Here is a 16,695-nt window from a genome sequence, read left to right as displayed (position 1 = left end):
CTAAATCTATTTTAATCTAAATCTATTAAAATCTATTTTATTTGATTAGATGTAATCTCCAAAACTTTCCATAGTTGTTTGGATAATAAATATTGCTCTGCACACATGATTCTACTACATAACAATTCCAGAGGATCAAAAAATTGAAATAGGTAAGTATTTTGTTCTGAAATACAGACACTACTGTGTCGGAGTGAATATGTGCATATGTGTAGAGTCACTTGTTCCTCTACTTTGACCTTAGTACACAATAAAGATACTTACAAAACAGAATTGGTTAATAAAATAAAACTTCTTAATAGCTTTTCTTTACAAAACAGAGTGATTTATAATAAGCAAGTTACAGATCAGGGCAGAATAATATTTCAAAAAACTGGACTGTATTACAAAGCATTTTTTTTCAAACATCCATTTGAGTTGGATTATTGCTGAAAGATACTAGTAGTCAATCTATTCCAGAAATTTCTTGACTAATTTACAAACATCCATAAAATAGTGAAAAAATTGCATGCTCTAGAAACCTGGTACATTTTCATGCCTCTGGACTAAAAAGATGAAGACGATAGCAAATGAATAACATTTTAAAGATAGCAAGATGGCATTTACAGAGACTTTTCATTGATTTTAGCTGACTCTTCAGCATTGCTTCCTTTTCTCTCGGTTGATTTGTTATTTTCTGGTTTAATCCATGGGGGACTGTGTGATTTCTGTGGGTATAATGAAGAAAACACAATCAATATTCAAATGTTACAATGGGGACTTGCAAGGAACGAAAACATAAGTTTGGACACCAAAGAATAAGCTTCAAAGGGAAACTCTCCAATTTGGACAATTAAGGCCCTTTGAAATGCAAATAAATAGATTATGTTGCACTGCAAAACTGCCATTGCCAATAAAGAATATTTCCTTTGCAGAAGTGTAAAAAAACATAAAGAAAAATAGAAGAAAATTATCAGCTGCCAAATCCTTCCTAACTAAAAATAATTCCACACATTTGCGTACTTGCCTATTGATCAGCCATGATAATTCATATAGCAGAAATAACATAATGAATTGCTGTCTTCCCCCCCCCCAAATCGGATTAGCTTGGGGAAAGAAATATGTGGCTAAAGGGAAGACATTGTACAACTGGTTTGTGTGAGTGGAGAACAGAGCAGTTGAAAATGGAGCACAATGAGAACTTATATGCCTGGGTTATACATTCATATAAAGTGGAATCCACAGTAACAAGGCAATGTAGCAAATATTTCTCATTAAATAGCTAAACACCCATGTCTGTGCACTAGGAAGATTTTTCAGAAAATGCTTTATTAACGTCTTGGGAAAATATGGACTAGGATGGAAAATCTAGAAATTATCCTTTTTTTCTAATATAATCCTATCACTTGGTAGACTGTTGGAGTGCAGCAGAGAAGAACAGAATTATTTTGTAATAGTATATTATCAAGACGTTCTATATATTTTTGCCAATATAGACACGGCAAGGAAGACAGACCACTACCATCTTAAATTTATAACAGGAAAGAACAGAGAGAAGAAAAATATACAAACTTTGTTGCAAATAACATGTTTATCTGTAAAATTGGACTTTCCTTATTATCTATTAGATTATGCTACAATACTTCCAAATTTCTTAGTGTGTTGAAAAGTGGTTAGGACAAGTATAAGACTAAATTTATTTTTCTAGAAAATGAAGATGAAAATTGCAGTATCATTGGAATATAGAGATGAGATACCTGCTATGATAAATCAATCATTTTCTACTTAAAAGCATGTAAAATATGACTTTAAATATCTTAGTATAGTGTCATTAATCTAACCACATGTTGAAATTTTGGATTCCATTCTCTGTAACCCTGCATAGGATATAAATATAATTTCTGAGAATGAAAATATTCTGGTAGTCCTGAACTTCTCAATAGCCTACATTTGTCTTCTACGATTGATTGATTACAAGATTACTGATGTCCTTGTGGACGTTGATCTCTATTTCCTTCCCAACACTCTCCAGAAATCTAACTAGATGGTTGTGATATCTGCAACGTCACAACAAAGAGGCATATCAACATGTGAGTCATCACAAATCTATGTCTCGGTGGTTATATTGTTCAAATTGTTTATTCTTCTCCTTTGGGTAGAATGCCTTTAGTACAAGAGGGTTACTCCAGCAAAGAGATTCATATGTAGTTATGAATGCCCTGACTGCTGGCTTCTACATTTTTTATCCAGTATTGATTTCTACAAACTAAAATAGGAACATGTTGCCAAATTAAACTGCCAAAGTAACAATAAATTAAAAATACCAGATTATTTCAATATAAAGTAAAAAATAGCGGACTATACCAATATCAACTAATATGGATAATGAATAAAAAGTCGTGATAGGAGGGCCTCAATTTTAAGTTTTTCTTCATTGTCTTCTTCCTTCATCAATACATCTTCCTGAAAGATTTGCCTCAGATAATTTAGAGCTGTAAGATTAGAAATGTGGTTTCAGACAAAGCAAAACAAAAAGCAGAAAAAAAAAACAAAACCCGAGGATAAAAATAACATTGTAGAGAAAATGGTGTCTCTTTCAAAGCTGATGATTCATATAACAAGGGAGAAAGAAGGAAGCTAATTTGGGTGATCAGAATGTGTAAAAAATACAGGATTCATACCTGCATGCTAGGATCTGTTACATTACTCTGGCTTCCTAAACAAGCGTTGCCAATCTGAAAAGTGGAAAAAATGGTATTAAACAATCACCTCTAATTTAGAAATCAATAATTCATACACAATTGATTTGTGTTTTTAAACACATGTAGGAATGATTCATAGAATCATATTTGCCTAAATGAGGGTTTCATGTTTGAGAAAATGTCTGTCCATCTTTACTTTACTTTACTTTACTTTACTTTACTTTACTTTACTTTACTTTACTTTACTTTACTTTACTTTACTTAAGATTTGAAGGAAAGGTGTGAATGCAAAGAACAGAAAATAAATATGCATTCAACAGCACATGAATAAATATATAAAAGCTATCCTAGTTCATAATTAAACCAGGTAAATTTTCTGTAGTTTTATATGGATACAGAAAATTTAAGCAGTATTTAATTACAGTATTGATTAAAGAGATGTGAACAGATTATTTTGGTTTGACTTAATAAAAGTCAGGATAAAATGGGGACAAAAATACCTTTATATAATTACATTCAAAACACATTTTTTTTAAAAAAAAATAAGGCAAGTTGCTATCGCAGTATTTTTAAACTGCAGATTGTTGTTGAAATGGCATGAAACATATCTATGATGGAAAGATGCAAACATTTCTGTATCTGTCCCTGTTGATTTCTCAACTACCATTAGCATCATGGGGAGATTACATTCCGCAGCTTTTACTTGTGAATGTCCCAGAGCTATCTCATTGGTTCTGGGAGAAAAGAACATACTGGATAAGGTGAGTCAATATTTTGATCCAGCAAAGCTCCTATTGAACTGATAAATCATATTACATCAAAGAACTCCAGACAGCTAACAACAGATAAAGAAATAACGATATCAATTTAAAAGTCCCTTAATGATACCAAACACCACAACAGCCCCATCACAAAATGACACATGTGGTCTTTCCTCCCCTGTTGACCCAATGTAGGGGAGGGGGTCAGAGAGCAGAGTCTTAGCAACATCCATGAAGGCAAGGAGGGTGATGAGTCTAACTAGAACTACCACCGTTATTGATAAGATAGTCAGAGAAAACAAGGTTTCTTTAAAAAAAAAAAAATCTTATCAAGCTGTGATGTGCAATACCCTTCAGAGGGCTAGAGTTTTGCTGTGATTATAAGCCTTTTTTACCAACCGCATCAAGATATCTATCTGTTTACTCAGGCCTCCTCAGAAACAAGTCCCATTCGGTTTCATATGACTTGTTCCTAGGAAATAAATATGGCCTAAGGGAAATTGTAGGAAGGAGAACAATTCAAATTGCACATCTGTATTTCTCGGATAGAAACACTCAATTCTTTGTCTTATGCAGATGGACTTGTAGTTGTCATAGCGATAAAAGCTTATTTGCTCTACAATAATTAAGAAGTCCTCATCCCCTATTAGCATAATATCTCATCATCCATTTGGTGATTTATTTCCTTTTTAAATATTGCAACAGTGAAACTAAGAGATTATGCTGTATATATAACAATTGGCAATCTACTATATCTTCTTTTCCTACATATTGACTTAGTTCTCACATACACTAGATTGCATCGAGAATAATAGTTGCTCTATCAGTGTTTCACTTAGTAAAGGTAAAAATATAAATCTAAACTGAGAGGAACATGATTTGCGAGGAACTGACTGTTGGCCCTTTATGTTAGCTCTTTATGCAATTAGCAGTGCAATGAAGAGTATACATCTTTTCTCTGAAGGATGGTCTGCAGTAAGCATTGTCCTCCTTAGAAAAAACAATAAGCTTTCCCTACTAAGTGGAATGGATTGCGGTGGCTCAGTGGCTAAGACGCTGAGCTTGTCGATCAAAAGGTCGGCAGTTCAGCGGTTTGAATCCCTAGTGCCGGGTAATAGGGTGAGCTCCCATTACTTGTCCCAGCTGCTGCCAACCTAGCAGTTCGAAAGCACGTAAAAAAGGCAAGTAGAAAAATAGGGACCACCTTGGTGGGAAGGTGACAACATTCCATGCGCCTTTGGCATTTAGTCATGCCAGCCAGATGACCATGGAGACATCTTTGGACAGCGTTGGCTCGTCATCTTAGAAATAGAGATTAAAAATGACTAGCACATATGTGTGAGGGGAACCTTTACCTTTTACCTTTACTAAGTGGAAAGCAGGTTGGACATCTGGAGTAATGTCTGTTAGTTCCTCCCAGAGGGGAAAAAAAACACATGTATCAACCAGTCAAACTTTCTCAGTTCTAGAAAGAAAGCAATGGCAAGTGACTCACAAAATATTGCCAAGGAACAACATGGTTATTCCAAATTGGAAAATAAATTTCACCCCAAGTTATGTAGGGACTGTGGGAATATGTGTTTAAACTCAGACCTTCTAAGATTTATTTTCATAAAGCCAAACCCATAACCCTAATATCAAAACCATTTCATGAGTTTCTCTCATCATTTCTTGCCTTCTAATGAATGCCAGTCTCAGGATGAGTTTATTTTCAGCTCAATTAGAAATAGATTTCTCCCCCAATGCTTTGACAAATAAGAACCTGAAATGCCCATTTGCACGTGCTTTATGGGTGAATGAACAATATGGCACATGCTTCAGATAACATTTTCCTTTTTCACAGTGCAATAATTTCAGCACGTGTTTCCCTCATGTTATGTGGATTTGTTATTATATGACTGATAATCTTTTCTCCAAGAATTTACTTGATGCAAAAAATAAAAATAAAAAAGGGCTATTATGACAGCTGGGCCAGCAAAATCAATTTGTGCCAGAGAAACATGCCAAGATTTCATCCTGTCAAAATGGCTTGAGCATTTTTGTGCCAAAAATGCTTTCTGCCCTCGTTCACACATTTACCATTGTGTTGTGTGGTTCTAGCTGTGCATTCCTTCCCCTACTTCTTTTGTGATACTATTACTATTTGATCAAAATGGACATTAACATCTTCCTCAACCCGTTTGCCCCAAATGTAAAGGGAAAATTTTAATGCTAAAAACAAAGTTGGATATATTACATCATGTTAAAGTTGGTGAAAGAACCCGATTCTTAGGATGAGCTTTTAACCTGGATAAATCTATTGTGCCCAGCATAGCTAACAATGCTAAAATAAAATTTGTAGTGCCATTTTTCATTCGTCCTCTTTGTCTGTCACGATAACTCAGATATATAAAAGATGGAGAAAATACCTTCACTGTACCCAGAATATGAAACAAGGGGAAAAAATGTTTGAGTTAACTAGCACTTGAGAATAAGGCTGTAAAAATTTATGAACACATTTATTAACTATAGACAGGAGCAGATATTTTTCATTACTATTATACATGGCAAAATAAATAAATAATGTGATTTAATTATTCTAGCTCAAGAAGCTCATACAACTGAGATTACATTTACTTTTATTGCCCCATCCTATTGTATGTAGGTGTCTAGGTGAATATTACAATAATTCTAAGAATGAAAAAGGTAAGCCTCCCACAGACCAAAGATATGTTTAATTAATATTGTGTGGTTTTATGACATTGATTTAATGGGACAATCAGACACTAAATTGCTAAACTGAAACTGGAAATTTTCCAGTTGTTGATTAGATCTTATCTATTCCATTGAGTATGAAACTATAATTAAATAAAATAATTAATAAATCTATCTCCAGATTATGCTAAGCACATTAGTAGAATGAAGCATAACTTAGGGAAGCATTGGAAGTTCTCTTTAGCAGTTTTGCAAAGGATTCAATTGTTACATGCTAGTAGTAAAAAATACACTGTCTTATCTATTGTTATGTATATCATGAAATACCTTTTGTTGACCCATGGTATGCACAAAGTAACAAAGCCAAGAAAGAAGAGCTAATGCAGCTTGTCACATAACAATTGTGAAAGCAGCAACTTATTACATTACATTTCCCAAACAAAATCTGTAGAAAAGAATTCACCCCAAGATCCTGAACTCTCCTGCTCTAGATAAAAATCTATCTGTGGAGAAAAGGATAAACTTTCAGAAGTGTCTGCCTTGAAATAGCAGACACTATATCTCTGCTACCTTGTTACTTTTTTGGGAAGAGACACTTTGAATGTCCTAGATCCAATTCTCTTGCCATTAATATTATCTACAGAAAAATGACAGAATGCAGAATTTTGGAGATAACTACATATACTGTTGTTCCATTCTTGACCCACTTTGAATGCTTTTCTGGAGTGTATTTATTTAACAAATTGATATGGTTGCCACATATGGTTGTATGTGACTCTGGGCAACATATAACCAACAATATCACAACTGTTTAAACAATTAAATAAAAGCAAGATTCTGTAAGAAATGCATCCATCTAGGATCCGCTATCTTTGGGGATGCATCCGCTGCATCCCCAGGGATCCGCTACCTTTCCAAAGTTTGGGATTTGGCATCTCCTCCATAATGGACTGATCCTTCATCATTCTTTATCCAAGACTGAATTTATTATGCCAAAATAAATACAACTAGACTAAAAAAAAAAGCTTTGCTTTTGCCTTCTAATGTGAATAATACATGGAACAGAAGCCAGTGGGATGTAATGATTTATTAATTAATTTGCTAATCTCACAAGAAGTGATTCTGGGCTGGTACAACAAATAATTATTGAAGTATTGAATTGGTATAGGGAAGACCCAAGTTCTAGCCCATACTTAGCCACTGATATTCACAGGATGACTTTGGGATAGTTATTTTCTTTCAACCACAAAGAAATTTGTGATTGGGAAAGAAATTGATGGAAAGAGCTTTGTGTAGGAGTTGACCTCCTGAATGAAAAAGTGCAATATAAAACTGATAAACAAAAGCCAGTTTATTATGAAGAACTATCACTCCCAGTCCGTTATACGTTTCCAGCTGTGATAAAGACTAGAGAATGTCAATAACCACAACATGCAATGTTTATAGTAGTGGCCAAAATTGTGGAAACCTTTTGGGGAAAGTGTGTTATTGAGGTTTGATGACTAATTACACCACCTTTTTTGGAGTTTCAAGATTTGGTTGGAAAGGCCTGGGAATAGCCCAGACCTTAACCAATTGAAAATCTATGGAGCTGACTAAAGAAACTTGTTAGTCAGAAGTGACCCAGCAATAAAACCCAGTTAATAGAAGCAATCATTCAATCTTGGTTTCACATTATAACAGCTGCAGAACTAAAAGACTTGGTTCACTCCATGGGAAGATGTTGTAAGGCCGTAATTCATGCTAAAGGTTACCCAACTAAGTATTAACTGACATGGTGATAATTTTTGTATATCTCATTTTTTCTACATGTTTCAGTTTTCTTCTTTATACTGTAACTGCTATTCTAATAGCAAAACCTTCATAAAAGTTATTGCATTACATTCTTGATTATCTTTCCATTGATATATAATATTATGGTACTACTCAAAAAAAAAGTAGTGTTATTAGCTAGTTTTAGAAAATACACTTTTCCCAAAAGGTTTCTACAATTGTGGCCACTACTGTATAATCAGTGTCGAAGAAAAGAAAAGTGATTATCCCTCTGAATCTGTTCTAAATCTACTTTTAAAAATCAAGGGATTGTTCAAGTTTCATCTTCATTCATGATGGAAAAAAATAACGTTTTCTGTTTAGGTGATTCTTTGGAGTTTACAAAGTGAATTGACACTCTGCTTCCACAGCATTTTTTTTTTTTTTTGTGGAGTGTAATAAAAGGAATTTTGGAGGACTGTGTGAAAGATTAGGGCAATCTTTCCTAGATAATTTCCTTGCTCTGTTCATTCTTGCATATCCGCAGAGCTCAGCAAATGTTTCAAGATCAATGCTGGAAACAGAGTTGTATTTTTCCAGTATTTGTTCTTAGAATCTCTATTTGGACTGGCAGACAGATAAAGTACATGGAGGTAGAAGATAGCTAAATGAAAGAGGCTGTATACCTGAGAGACAACTGTTTTAAGCAAGGAGAGCACAATTCATTAAGCCAGGAGGGCACAATGCGATGGCTGTAATAAACATATATTTGAACTGTTTAACCTGGAGAAGGAATATTGCTGGCACATTAAGAGCAAGGTACTGGACCTGAGTTATGTTCTCTGGGGGAAAAAAAGAAGACAGCTCAATTTCACTGAAAGCATTGATTAGGATAATTTAAAACCAATTTCTCCCAGTGTTGTATAAAGCCAAACCATTCTACTCTTCAACAGCAAGCAAAATAGCTACTGTTCTGTCCTGTAGCATGAAATGGATTATAGGGGCAGTGTAAATGAATGCAAGATTTCCAGGAAATGCAAATCCAATAAAATCATTGGACGATGATAAATATGATTAATTAATAACACTATCAGTTTTAATGTGCCATGGCATTGCAAGGAAATCTAATACAACATGCAAACACAGATAAAAGTACACATACATGACTTTTCCACAGTTTTCATAATGAGGCATGAATGTCAGAGGGTTAGGATCAAAATAGAGTCAAGTGATGTAATGTAGCATATGCATCAGTCTGCAAATAATGTACTTCCTTCACATCATGTTATCATGACAGAATTGTTTCAAATGAAATGAGTTCTGTATCTATCTGTCTGTCTGTCTGTCTGTCTGTCTGTCTGTCTGTCTATCTATCTATCTATCTATCTATCTATCTATCTATCTATCTATCTATCTATCTATCTATCATCTATCTACAATCTAATCTAATCTATCAGAGAGAGAGAGAGGGAAGACGGGGAGAAGAGATATTTGGGTTGCCCCAATTGGCAATGAAACCTAGATGACATTTAATTCTATCTCTCCATTTCATCTGAATCAGGAAAAGCAATTAATTTTTTTTATTAGTGCTTCTGGACTGCATAGACCGGATGAAGGAGCCAATGGCTTTACACTGAATCTTCAGAAGACAAAAATTATCTGCTGGGCATTCTGTAGCTAGAAATGGCCTTAACCCCAATGCTTGATAGGCTGGTACTATCCTAAGGACTAAGGTAATATAATTTGGGTGTTCTTGAATGTTATATTGTCATTAGAGACATGTGGGGTAATTACTGAGGGCATCTATTCAGCTGGCTGGTTGACTTTGGGTCAGTCACTCTGTCTCTCTGACCATTATGTCAGGCTGGGTTGACAAGCTCTTTTGTCAGTTCCTATTGCAATCAATGGTTCAATGCTTGATTGATCTGGGGTGGGAGGAAATGGACTCTGCCCTTGCATAAAAAAAGAAGAATCTATGCAAAATGTTTGCCAGCATAGAAGAGTATGTAGGTTTCCTTGAAGAAGGAATGCAAGAACAGTTTGATAAACACCAACATAGCCTTGAAAGGGATATGGGGATGAGAAAGAAATTCATGATTACTCTACCTTGATTTTCTTGAGTAAAAGAGGGGGAAGAGAGAAATTAAAATTACTGTTACCATATCTTGCAACAATAGAGTTCCAGTATTCTTCGTGGAGCTTATTTTCTAACCTGGTCTATCTCATAAATATCATAGCCAGTGAGTTTTGATGTGTAATTTTACTATTGCATTATTTTGGCGGCTGAGCTAATTGACTGCAAGATGCCCCCCTCTCGCAGATGTGGCCCTCCACATTATCGAGGGCCTACCTCAATGATGGGTGTTGGGACCCGGAGAGGTGGCATGTGAAAAAGAGGGGGTTGAGGGGTTTTTTAAAAAGGGTAGCAGGGATATTTTTAAGGGGACCCGGGAGGGGGGGGAGGGGGCTGTAGAGATGGACTGGGGGGGGTCCATATAGCCACTGTGCGGGGTGGTAGGTTAGATGGGTGCAGCGGAGGAGAGGAGAAGGGTAATCTGACCGGGGCTCCAGGGGGCGAAACGAAGGGCAATTCCATCAAAGTGGTAAGTGGGAGGGGCAGGTATGGCGGGCGCAGGGGGCCATATCAGGTTTTGGGGGTGGGCACGCGCTGTCTCTGAGCGATTGCACACTCCGGCCCCCATAGCGTGGCCCGTGTCCTGGATTGCACAGAGTCTCAGGCCCTGGGTCCTCGACTGATGTTATGTAATGCCAGGTCGGTAATTAATAAAGCCCCCCTCATTTGCGATCTTATTGTGGAGGGGTTGTAGACCTGGCTGGGATTACAGAGACCTGGTTGGGCCAGGAGGGGGGGCCCTTGTTGAAATGTGCCCTCCAGGTTTCCGTGCATTTCATCAGCCGAGGGCTCAGGGGAGGGGTGGGGGAGTAGCGGCAATTATTAGATAAAGTCTTTGTCCGAGGGAGGCCACTGTTCCTCAGATAGCCAGATGTGAGTCCCTTTTTGTGAAGTGGGGTCGTGGGGTGCAGATGGGTTTGCTGACTACGTACCTGGCTCTCTGCCACATGGAGGCGACCCTGCCTGAGCTACTCGACGTGATTGCCGGGGTGGCAGTTGATACCCCCCGACTTATTGTTATGGGGGATTTCAACCTGCCATCCGTTGGTGAGATGTCAGAGGTGGCTCGGGAGTTCATGGCTTCCATGATGGCCATGGACTTGACCCAGTTAGTGCAAGGCCCCACTCACACAGGAGGACACACTCTGGACTTGATTTTCATCTCTGGCCAGTGGCTGAATGATCTTGGTAGAGGGGACCTAGACATTAAACCCTTGTCATGGACAGATCATTCACTCCTTCACTTAGACTTTCAAGCCGCTTTCCCCCGCCGCAGGGAGACGGAACCAACTAGATGGTTCCATCCCAGGCACCTGCTACCTTTGTGGGTCTTGCATAAATTGTCTGTCATAGCAATTTTTATAGTCAACAGTTGATGTAGTTTGAACACTTCTGCACTAATTTCTATAAACTTTCGCCTATTTTCCCTCTCCCACCAATGATTTACCTGTACTGTCAATTACATCTCATTCTGATGAAAAGTTCCAAAGTTCATCAATCAAATTCTAAAGGTTGTTTGTAATTGTTTTAAATTTTAACACATTGTTCCTAATTATAATTCAGCCATGGGGATTAGTCAGCTACTCCCAGTTAATGCAAGGTCTTGGATGTGAATACTTTCCTTTGATATTGATTTGCAATGAAGGAAAAAAAAAAAAAACACCTCCTCAACATGCCGACATAATTTAAACAACTTTAGTGGGGCTCCAGTTTCCATAATACCTGATATAGAACCCAGTCCTATATTTTATGAGATTCTAGTTCAGAATCATTTCTTAAGAATGTCAGTTATATATGTGTGTGTGTGTGTGTGTGTGTGTGTACAGTTAATATCTCGGGTTTCTTCCCGTGTAATTGTAAACATATCCTTAAAAGGGTAGTAGCGACGTTTCGACGAAATCGCATTCGTCATCTTCTGGCTGAAGTTTTCGGTTTGGTGCTTATGGGCAAACTGTGAGATCGTACGACCTGCAACTCTGTGTTGCTCTCTGGGAGACTCAGATAGCTATACACAGAGTTGCAGTTTGTCAGCAAAAAAGGCCCAGAAACTTGTGAATGAGATTTCACAGAACCTAGGGCTGTAGAACAACTAAGTTTACGTAGGTAAAACCTGGCTAGAAAGAATATGCACATAAAAGCCTACAAAAAAGGAAAAAAGATACATGGTACCTTTACAGGAAGGATATCTGAGAAGTGGGTGTGGCTCACCGAAGACGCCTTAAGAGGCAGAAATAGCTATCTGAGTCTCCCAGAGAGCAACACAGAGTTGCAGTTTGTCAGCAAAAAAGGCCCAGAAACTTGTGAATGAGATTTCACAGAACCTAGGGCTGTAGAACAACTAAGTTTACGTAGGTAAAACCTGGCTAGAAAGAATATGCACATAAAAGCCTACGAAAAAGGAAAAAAGATACATGGTACCTTTACAGGAAGGATATCTGAGAAGTGGGTGTGGCTCACCGAAGACGCCTTAAGAGGCAGAAATAGCTATCTGAGTCTCCCAGAGAGCAACACAGAGTTGCAGTTTGTCAGCAAAAAAGGCCCAGAAACTTGTGAATGAGATTTCACAGAACCTAGGGCTGTAGAACAACTAAGTTTACGTAGGTAAAACCTGGCTAGAAAGAATATACATATATGTATGTATGTATGTATGTATGTATGTATGTATGTATGTATAAAGAATTGTCCTAAAGATGTGAGTTCCAGGTATAGTTATAGAAGAAGCGATAGACATCACGATCTCCGGAACATTTAAAAGTTTAAAAATTTTTATTTTAAAACTTGTGCTAAGCTTTCGTCGGCCCCTACCGACTTCGTCAGAGTATAAAATCCCCATTGAGGAGCTGCTTGCTTTTATGTGATGCTGATCAATTTAGTCATTGCGCGTGTAACAGGCCCACACCCTTGCCTTCTCTCTGTAATTATCTTTTCTTCTGCCTTAGACATGCTGACTGATGACGATGCACTTTCCCCTGCCTCCTGCCCCATTGTGTGTTGCCTCTTTCTCTCCCTGGGGGGTAACGCAGGGTTATCAGGCATTGCTTTGAAGGTATTTCTCCCGGCTCTCTCTCCCTCATTGTTATGCCTTTCCCTTTTAGGCACACACGTTGCCTCCTCTAAACCCATTTGTTTTACCCATGATCTTGTGATGGGTCTGCGTTGTTTTTCCTTACCCCCCCTATCTTCCACATTCTGCTGTTACAGATAATTACACGGAGAAGGCAAGGGTGTGGGCCTGTTACACGCGCAATGACTAAATTGATCAGATTATATATATATATATTCTTACTTCTTCATAGCATTTATGTGTGTTTTTCCTCTAGCCAGGTTTTTCCTATATAACCAAGGTTTTTCTGCAGCCCTAGCTCAGTAGAATCAGATATTAAAGATATTAAAATAGCTACAGCGAACAGGAACATGGCTTCTGCTTAAAAGTAATTCCTACTTGATCAGTTACCATGCACTTTGATCAGCAAAAGTACCTAGGCGTGAAAAACTCAAATGGTGAAATATGCAGCTTGATCAGTAAAATATGTAAAAATTCAGCCATTCCCAAAGATAGCTCAGCCAGTGATTTATACAGGAAAGCTGGCAAGGTACACAACTGGGACCATAAATTATGAAAGTGGATTACTCAAGTATGCATCTTCATTAAAAAAATTTGTGAGGGGAAAAAAAATCAGAATTGTAAAATTGCATGCCTCTTGACAATTAAACAGTGCAATTGGAGCTTCAAATAGTAACAATGGGACTACAAAGATATTCAGCTAAACTAGTGAAGCAAGTTTTTGTTTACAAAAACTACACAATGCAGACAAGGATCATCTTAGGCAATTGATTTATTTTACCAATTATAACTATTAGCTGAAAATGGAATATGTGTAACCAGTAGGAATGTTTACAGTTCATTAGAAATAGGAATTTTTTTATTAAAAAAACCAAAAAGATGAGCAAAAAAATCCCCCAAATCTTGATTCAGGAATTGGGCTTATTTAAATATTTCCCTCCAAAGCTAAGTAGTGAAATAAGCCAAGAGAAATGCATTGATTTATCTGAATGTGATGATTTATATGAAAATAGTATAGTATAGTATAGTATAGTATAGAATTCTTTATTGGCCAAGTGTGATTGGCCACACAAGGAATTTATCTTTGGTGCGTAGGCTCTCAGTGTATGTAAAGAAAAAAGAAAATATATTCATCAAGAATCATAAGATACAACATTTAGTGATAGTCATAGGATACTAATAAGCAATCATATCATACTAAGAAACAATAAAAACAATATAAATTGTAATACCCAATATTGGCCAAAATAGCCAATCAATGTGAAAATTCACCTGAATCAGTCTAAAATTGAGGGAATCAATAATCTAAATAAATAATATGAGATAAGTTTATTTTATTTATTTATTTATTTTTAAATTTCTATATCGCCCTTCTCCCTGAGGACTCAGGGCGATGTACAGCCAAAATTAAAAAAACATGCAGTACAAATATTAAAAAAACAATTAAAAGATATATAAATTTGGCCCAATTAAAACTCACTACCAATTAAAACATTTAAAAGTTTCTTCTTAAGCCAGCCCAGCTTGCTTGAAAAAATGGGTTTTAAGGGCACGGCGGAAGGCACTGAGGTCTTGGATTCTCCTTATCTCTGGGGGCAGCTGATTCCAGAGGGTAGGTGCCCCCACAGAGAAGGCCCTCCCCCTGGGGGTCACCAGCCTGCACTGTTTGGCTGATGGCACCCCGAGGATGCCCTCTCTGTGGGAGCGCACGGGTCGATGGGAGGTCGTCGGTAGCAGCAGGCGGTCTCGAAGATAGCTAGGCCCTATGCCATGGAGCGCTTTACAGGTGATAACCAACACCTTGAAGTGCACCCGGAAGACCACCGGGAGCCAGTGCAGCTCGCACAGGAGTGGTGTTACATGGGAGCGCCATGCTGCTCCCATCACTACCTGCGCTGCTGCATTCTGGACCAGCTGGAGCCTCCGGGTGCTCCTCAAGGGGAGCCCCATGTAGAAAGCGTTGCAGTAGTCAAGGTGAGAGGTGATGAGGGCATGAGTGACTGTGCACATGGAATCCCGATCAAGAAAGGGCCGCAACTGGCGAATCAGGCGAACCTGACAAAAGGTCCCCCTGGTTACAGCCGTCAGATGTTCCTCCAAGCTGCATATCGAGGAGGACTCCCAGATTGCGAGCCCTCTCTGTGGGGGCCAACGACTCACCCCAAATAGTCAGTGATGGAGTCAACTGACTATATCGGGATGCCGGGAGCCACAGCCACTCAGTCTTGAAAGGGTTGAGCTTGAGCCTGTTCCTCCCCAACCAGATCCGCACAGCCTCCAGGCACTGGGTCATCACTTCAAGGGCATCGTTGGGGTGGCCTGGGGTGGAGATGTACAGCTGGGTGTCATCAGCGTACTGGTGGTATCTCACCCCAAAGCCACGGATGATCCCGCCCAGCGGCTTCACATAAATGTTGAACAGAAGGGGCGAGAGGACCGATCCCTGAGGCACTCCACAAATGAGAGGCCTCAAGGTCAACCTCTGCCCCCCTGCCAACACAAACTGCGACCGGTCGGAGAGAAAGGAGGAGAACCACCATAACACGGTGCCTCCCACCCCCAACTCTTCCAGCCGGTGCAGCATGATACCATGGTCGATGGTATCAAAAGCCGCTGAGAGGTCTAACAGGACCAGAAAGAGGAGTAACCCCTGTCCCGAGCCCTCCAGAGATCATCAACCAATGTGACCAATGCCGTTTCTGTGCTGTACCCAGACCTGAAACCCGACTGGAACGGATCCAGATAGGATGTTTCCTCCAGGAATTGCAGAAACTGTTGCGCAACCACACTCTCAACAACCTTCACCATGAAGCGAAGGTTGGAGACAGGACGGTAGTTGGCCAATATTGCCGGATCCAGGGATGGCTTCTTGAGGAGAGGCCTCACCACCGCCTCTTTCAAGGCGGTGGGGAAGTAACCCTCACTCAACAAAGCGTTGATAACACCCTGGAGCAGCCTCGTGTAATCTCCTGGGAAGCCAGTACCAACCAGGAGGGACACGGGTCCAGTAAACATGTGGCCGCACTAAGTCTCCCCAAAATCCTGTCCACATCATCAGGATCACAGCATCAAACTCCTCCCAGATAACATTCTCAAGACTATTCCTCGTCACCCTGCCCTGATCTACCCAGTCAGAGTCCAAATCCCCCCGGATCTGAGCGATTTTGTCATACAGGTATTGTACGAAATCTTCTGCCCTGCCTTCCAAGGGATCTTCCCGTACTCCCAGATGGAGCAGGGAGCGGGTTATCCTGAACAGGGCGGCCAGACGATTCCCTGATGACGCAATAGAGAAGGAAAAGTAATTAAACTTTGCCGTCTTTATCGCCACTAGGTAGGCCTTAATATGCGACCTTACCAGTGTTCGATCAGATTCAGCGAGACTGGCCCTCCAACCGCTCTCCAGGCGTCTTTTCCGGTGCTTCATTTCCCTTAGCTCCTCCGTGAACCAAGGAGCCGCCCGCGATCGGCACCGGATCAGAGGCCGCAAAGGCACGACTCGGTCCAAGGCCCCACCAGCCGCCCGATCCCAGGCGGCTACCAGGTCCTCGGCCGAGTCATGTCTAGATCCTCAGGAAATGGCCCAAGCTCCATCTGGAACCTATCAGG

At 39.3% G+C, this 16,695-nt stretch overlaps 1 protein-coding gene across 2 annotated transcripts in view; it reads right to left on the bottom strand.

Annotated features, from left to right (window-relative positions):
• Window positions 1-273: 273 nt before the first annotated feature.
• The window catches only part of LUZP2 (leucine zipper protein 2), a 394,955-nt gene continuing 378,533 nt past the window's right edge, over window positions 274-16,695 (bottom strand). Inside the window, exons 11-12 of one of the 2 annotated variants that reach the window (XM_034417240.3) lie at window positions 2,661-2,714; window positions 274-707 (exon numbers count right to left, since the gene is read on the bottom strand). In XM_034417240.3, the coding sequence (XP_034273131.2) occupies window positions 603-707; window positions 2,661-2,714 (159 nt within the window). In that variant the 3' untranslated portion in view covers window positions 274-602. The remainder of the gene's footprint in view (window positions 708-2,660; window positions 2,715-16,695) is intronic. The other variant, XM_034417241.3, reaches the window with a different exon arrangement.

This window comes from Pantherophis guttatus, chromosome 1 (genome assembly GCF_059756535.1).
Source record: "Pantherophis guttatus breed Tessera chromosome 1, ASM5975653v1, whole genome shotgun sequence".
NCBI classification, from domain to species: domain Eukaryota; kingdom Metazoa; phylum Chordata; class Lepidosauria; order Squamata; family Colubridae; genus Pantherophis; species Pantherophis guttatus.
The sequence above is the reverse complement of the archived record's forward strand: the minus strand, read 5'-3'. Positions and strand labels throughout refer to the sequence as shown.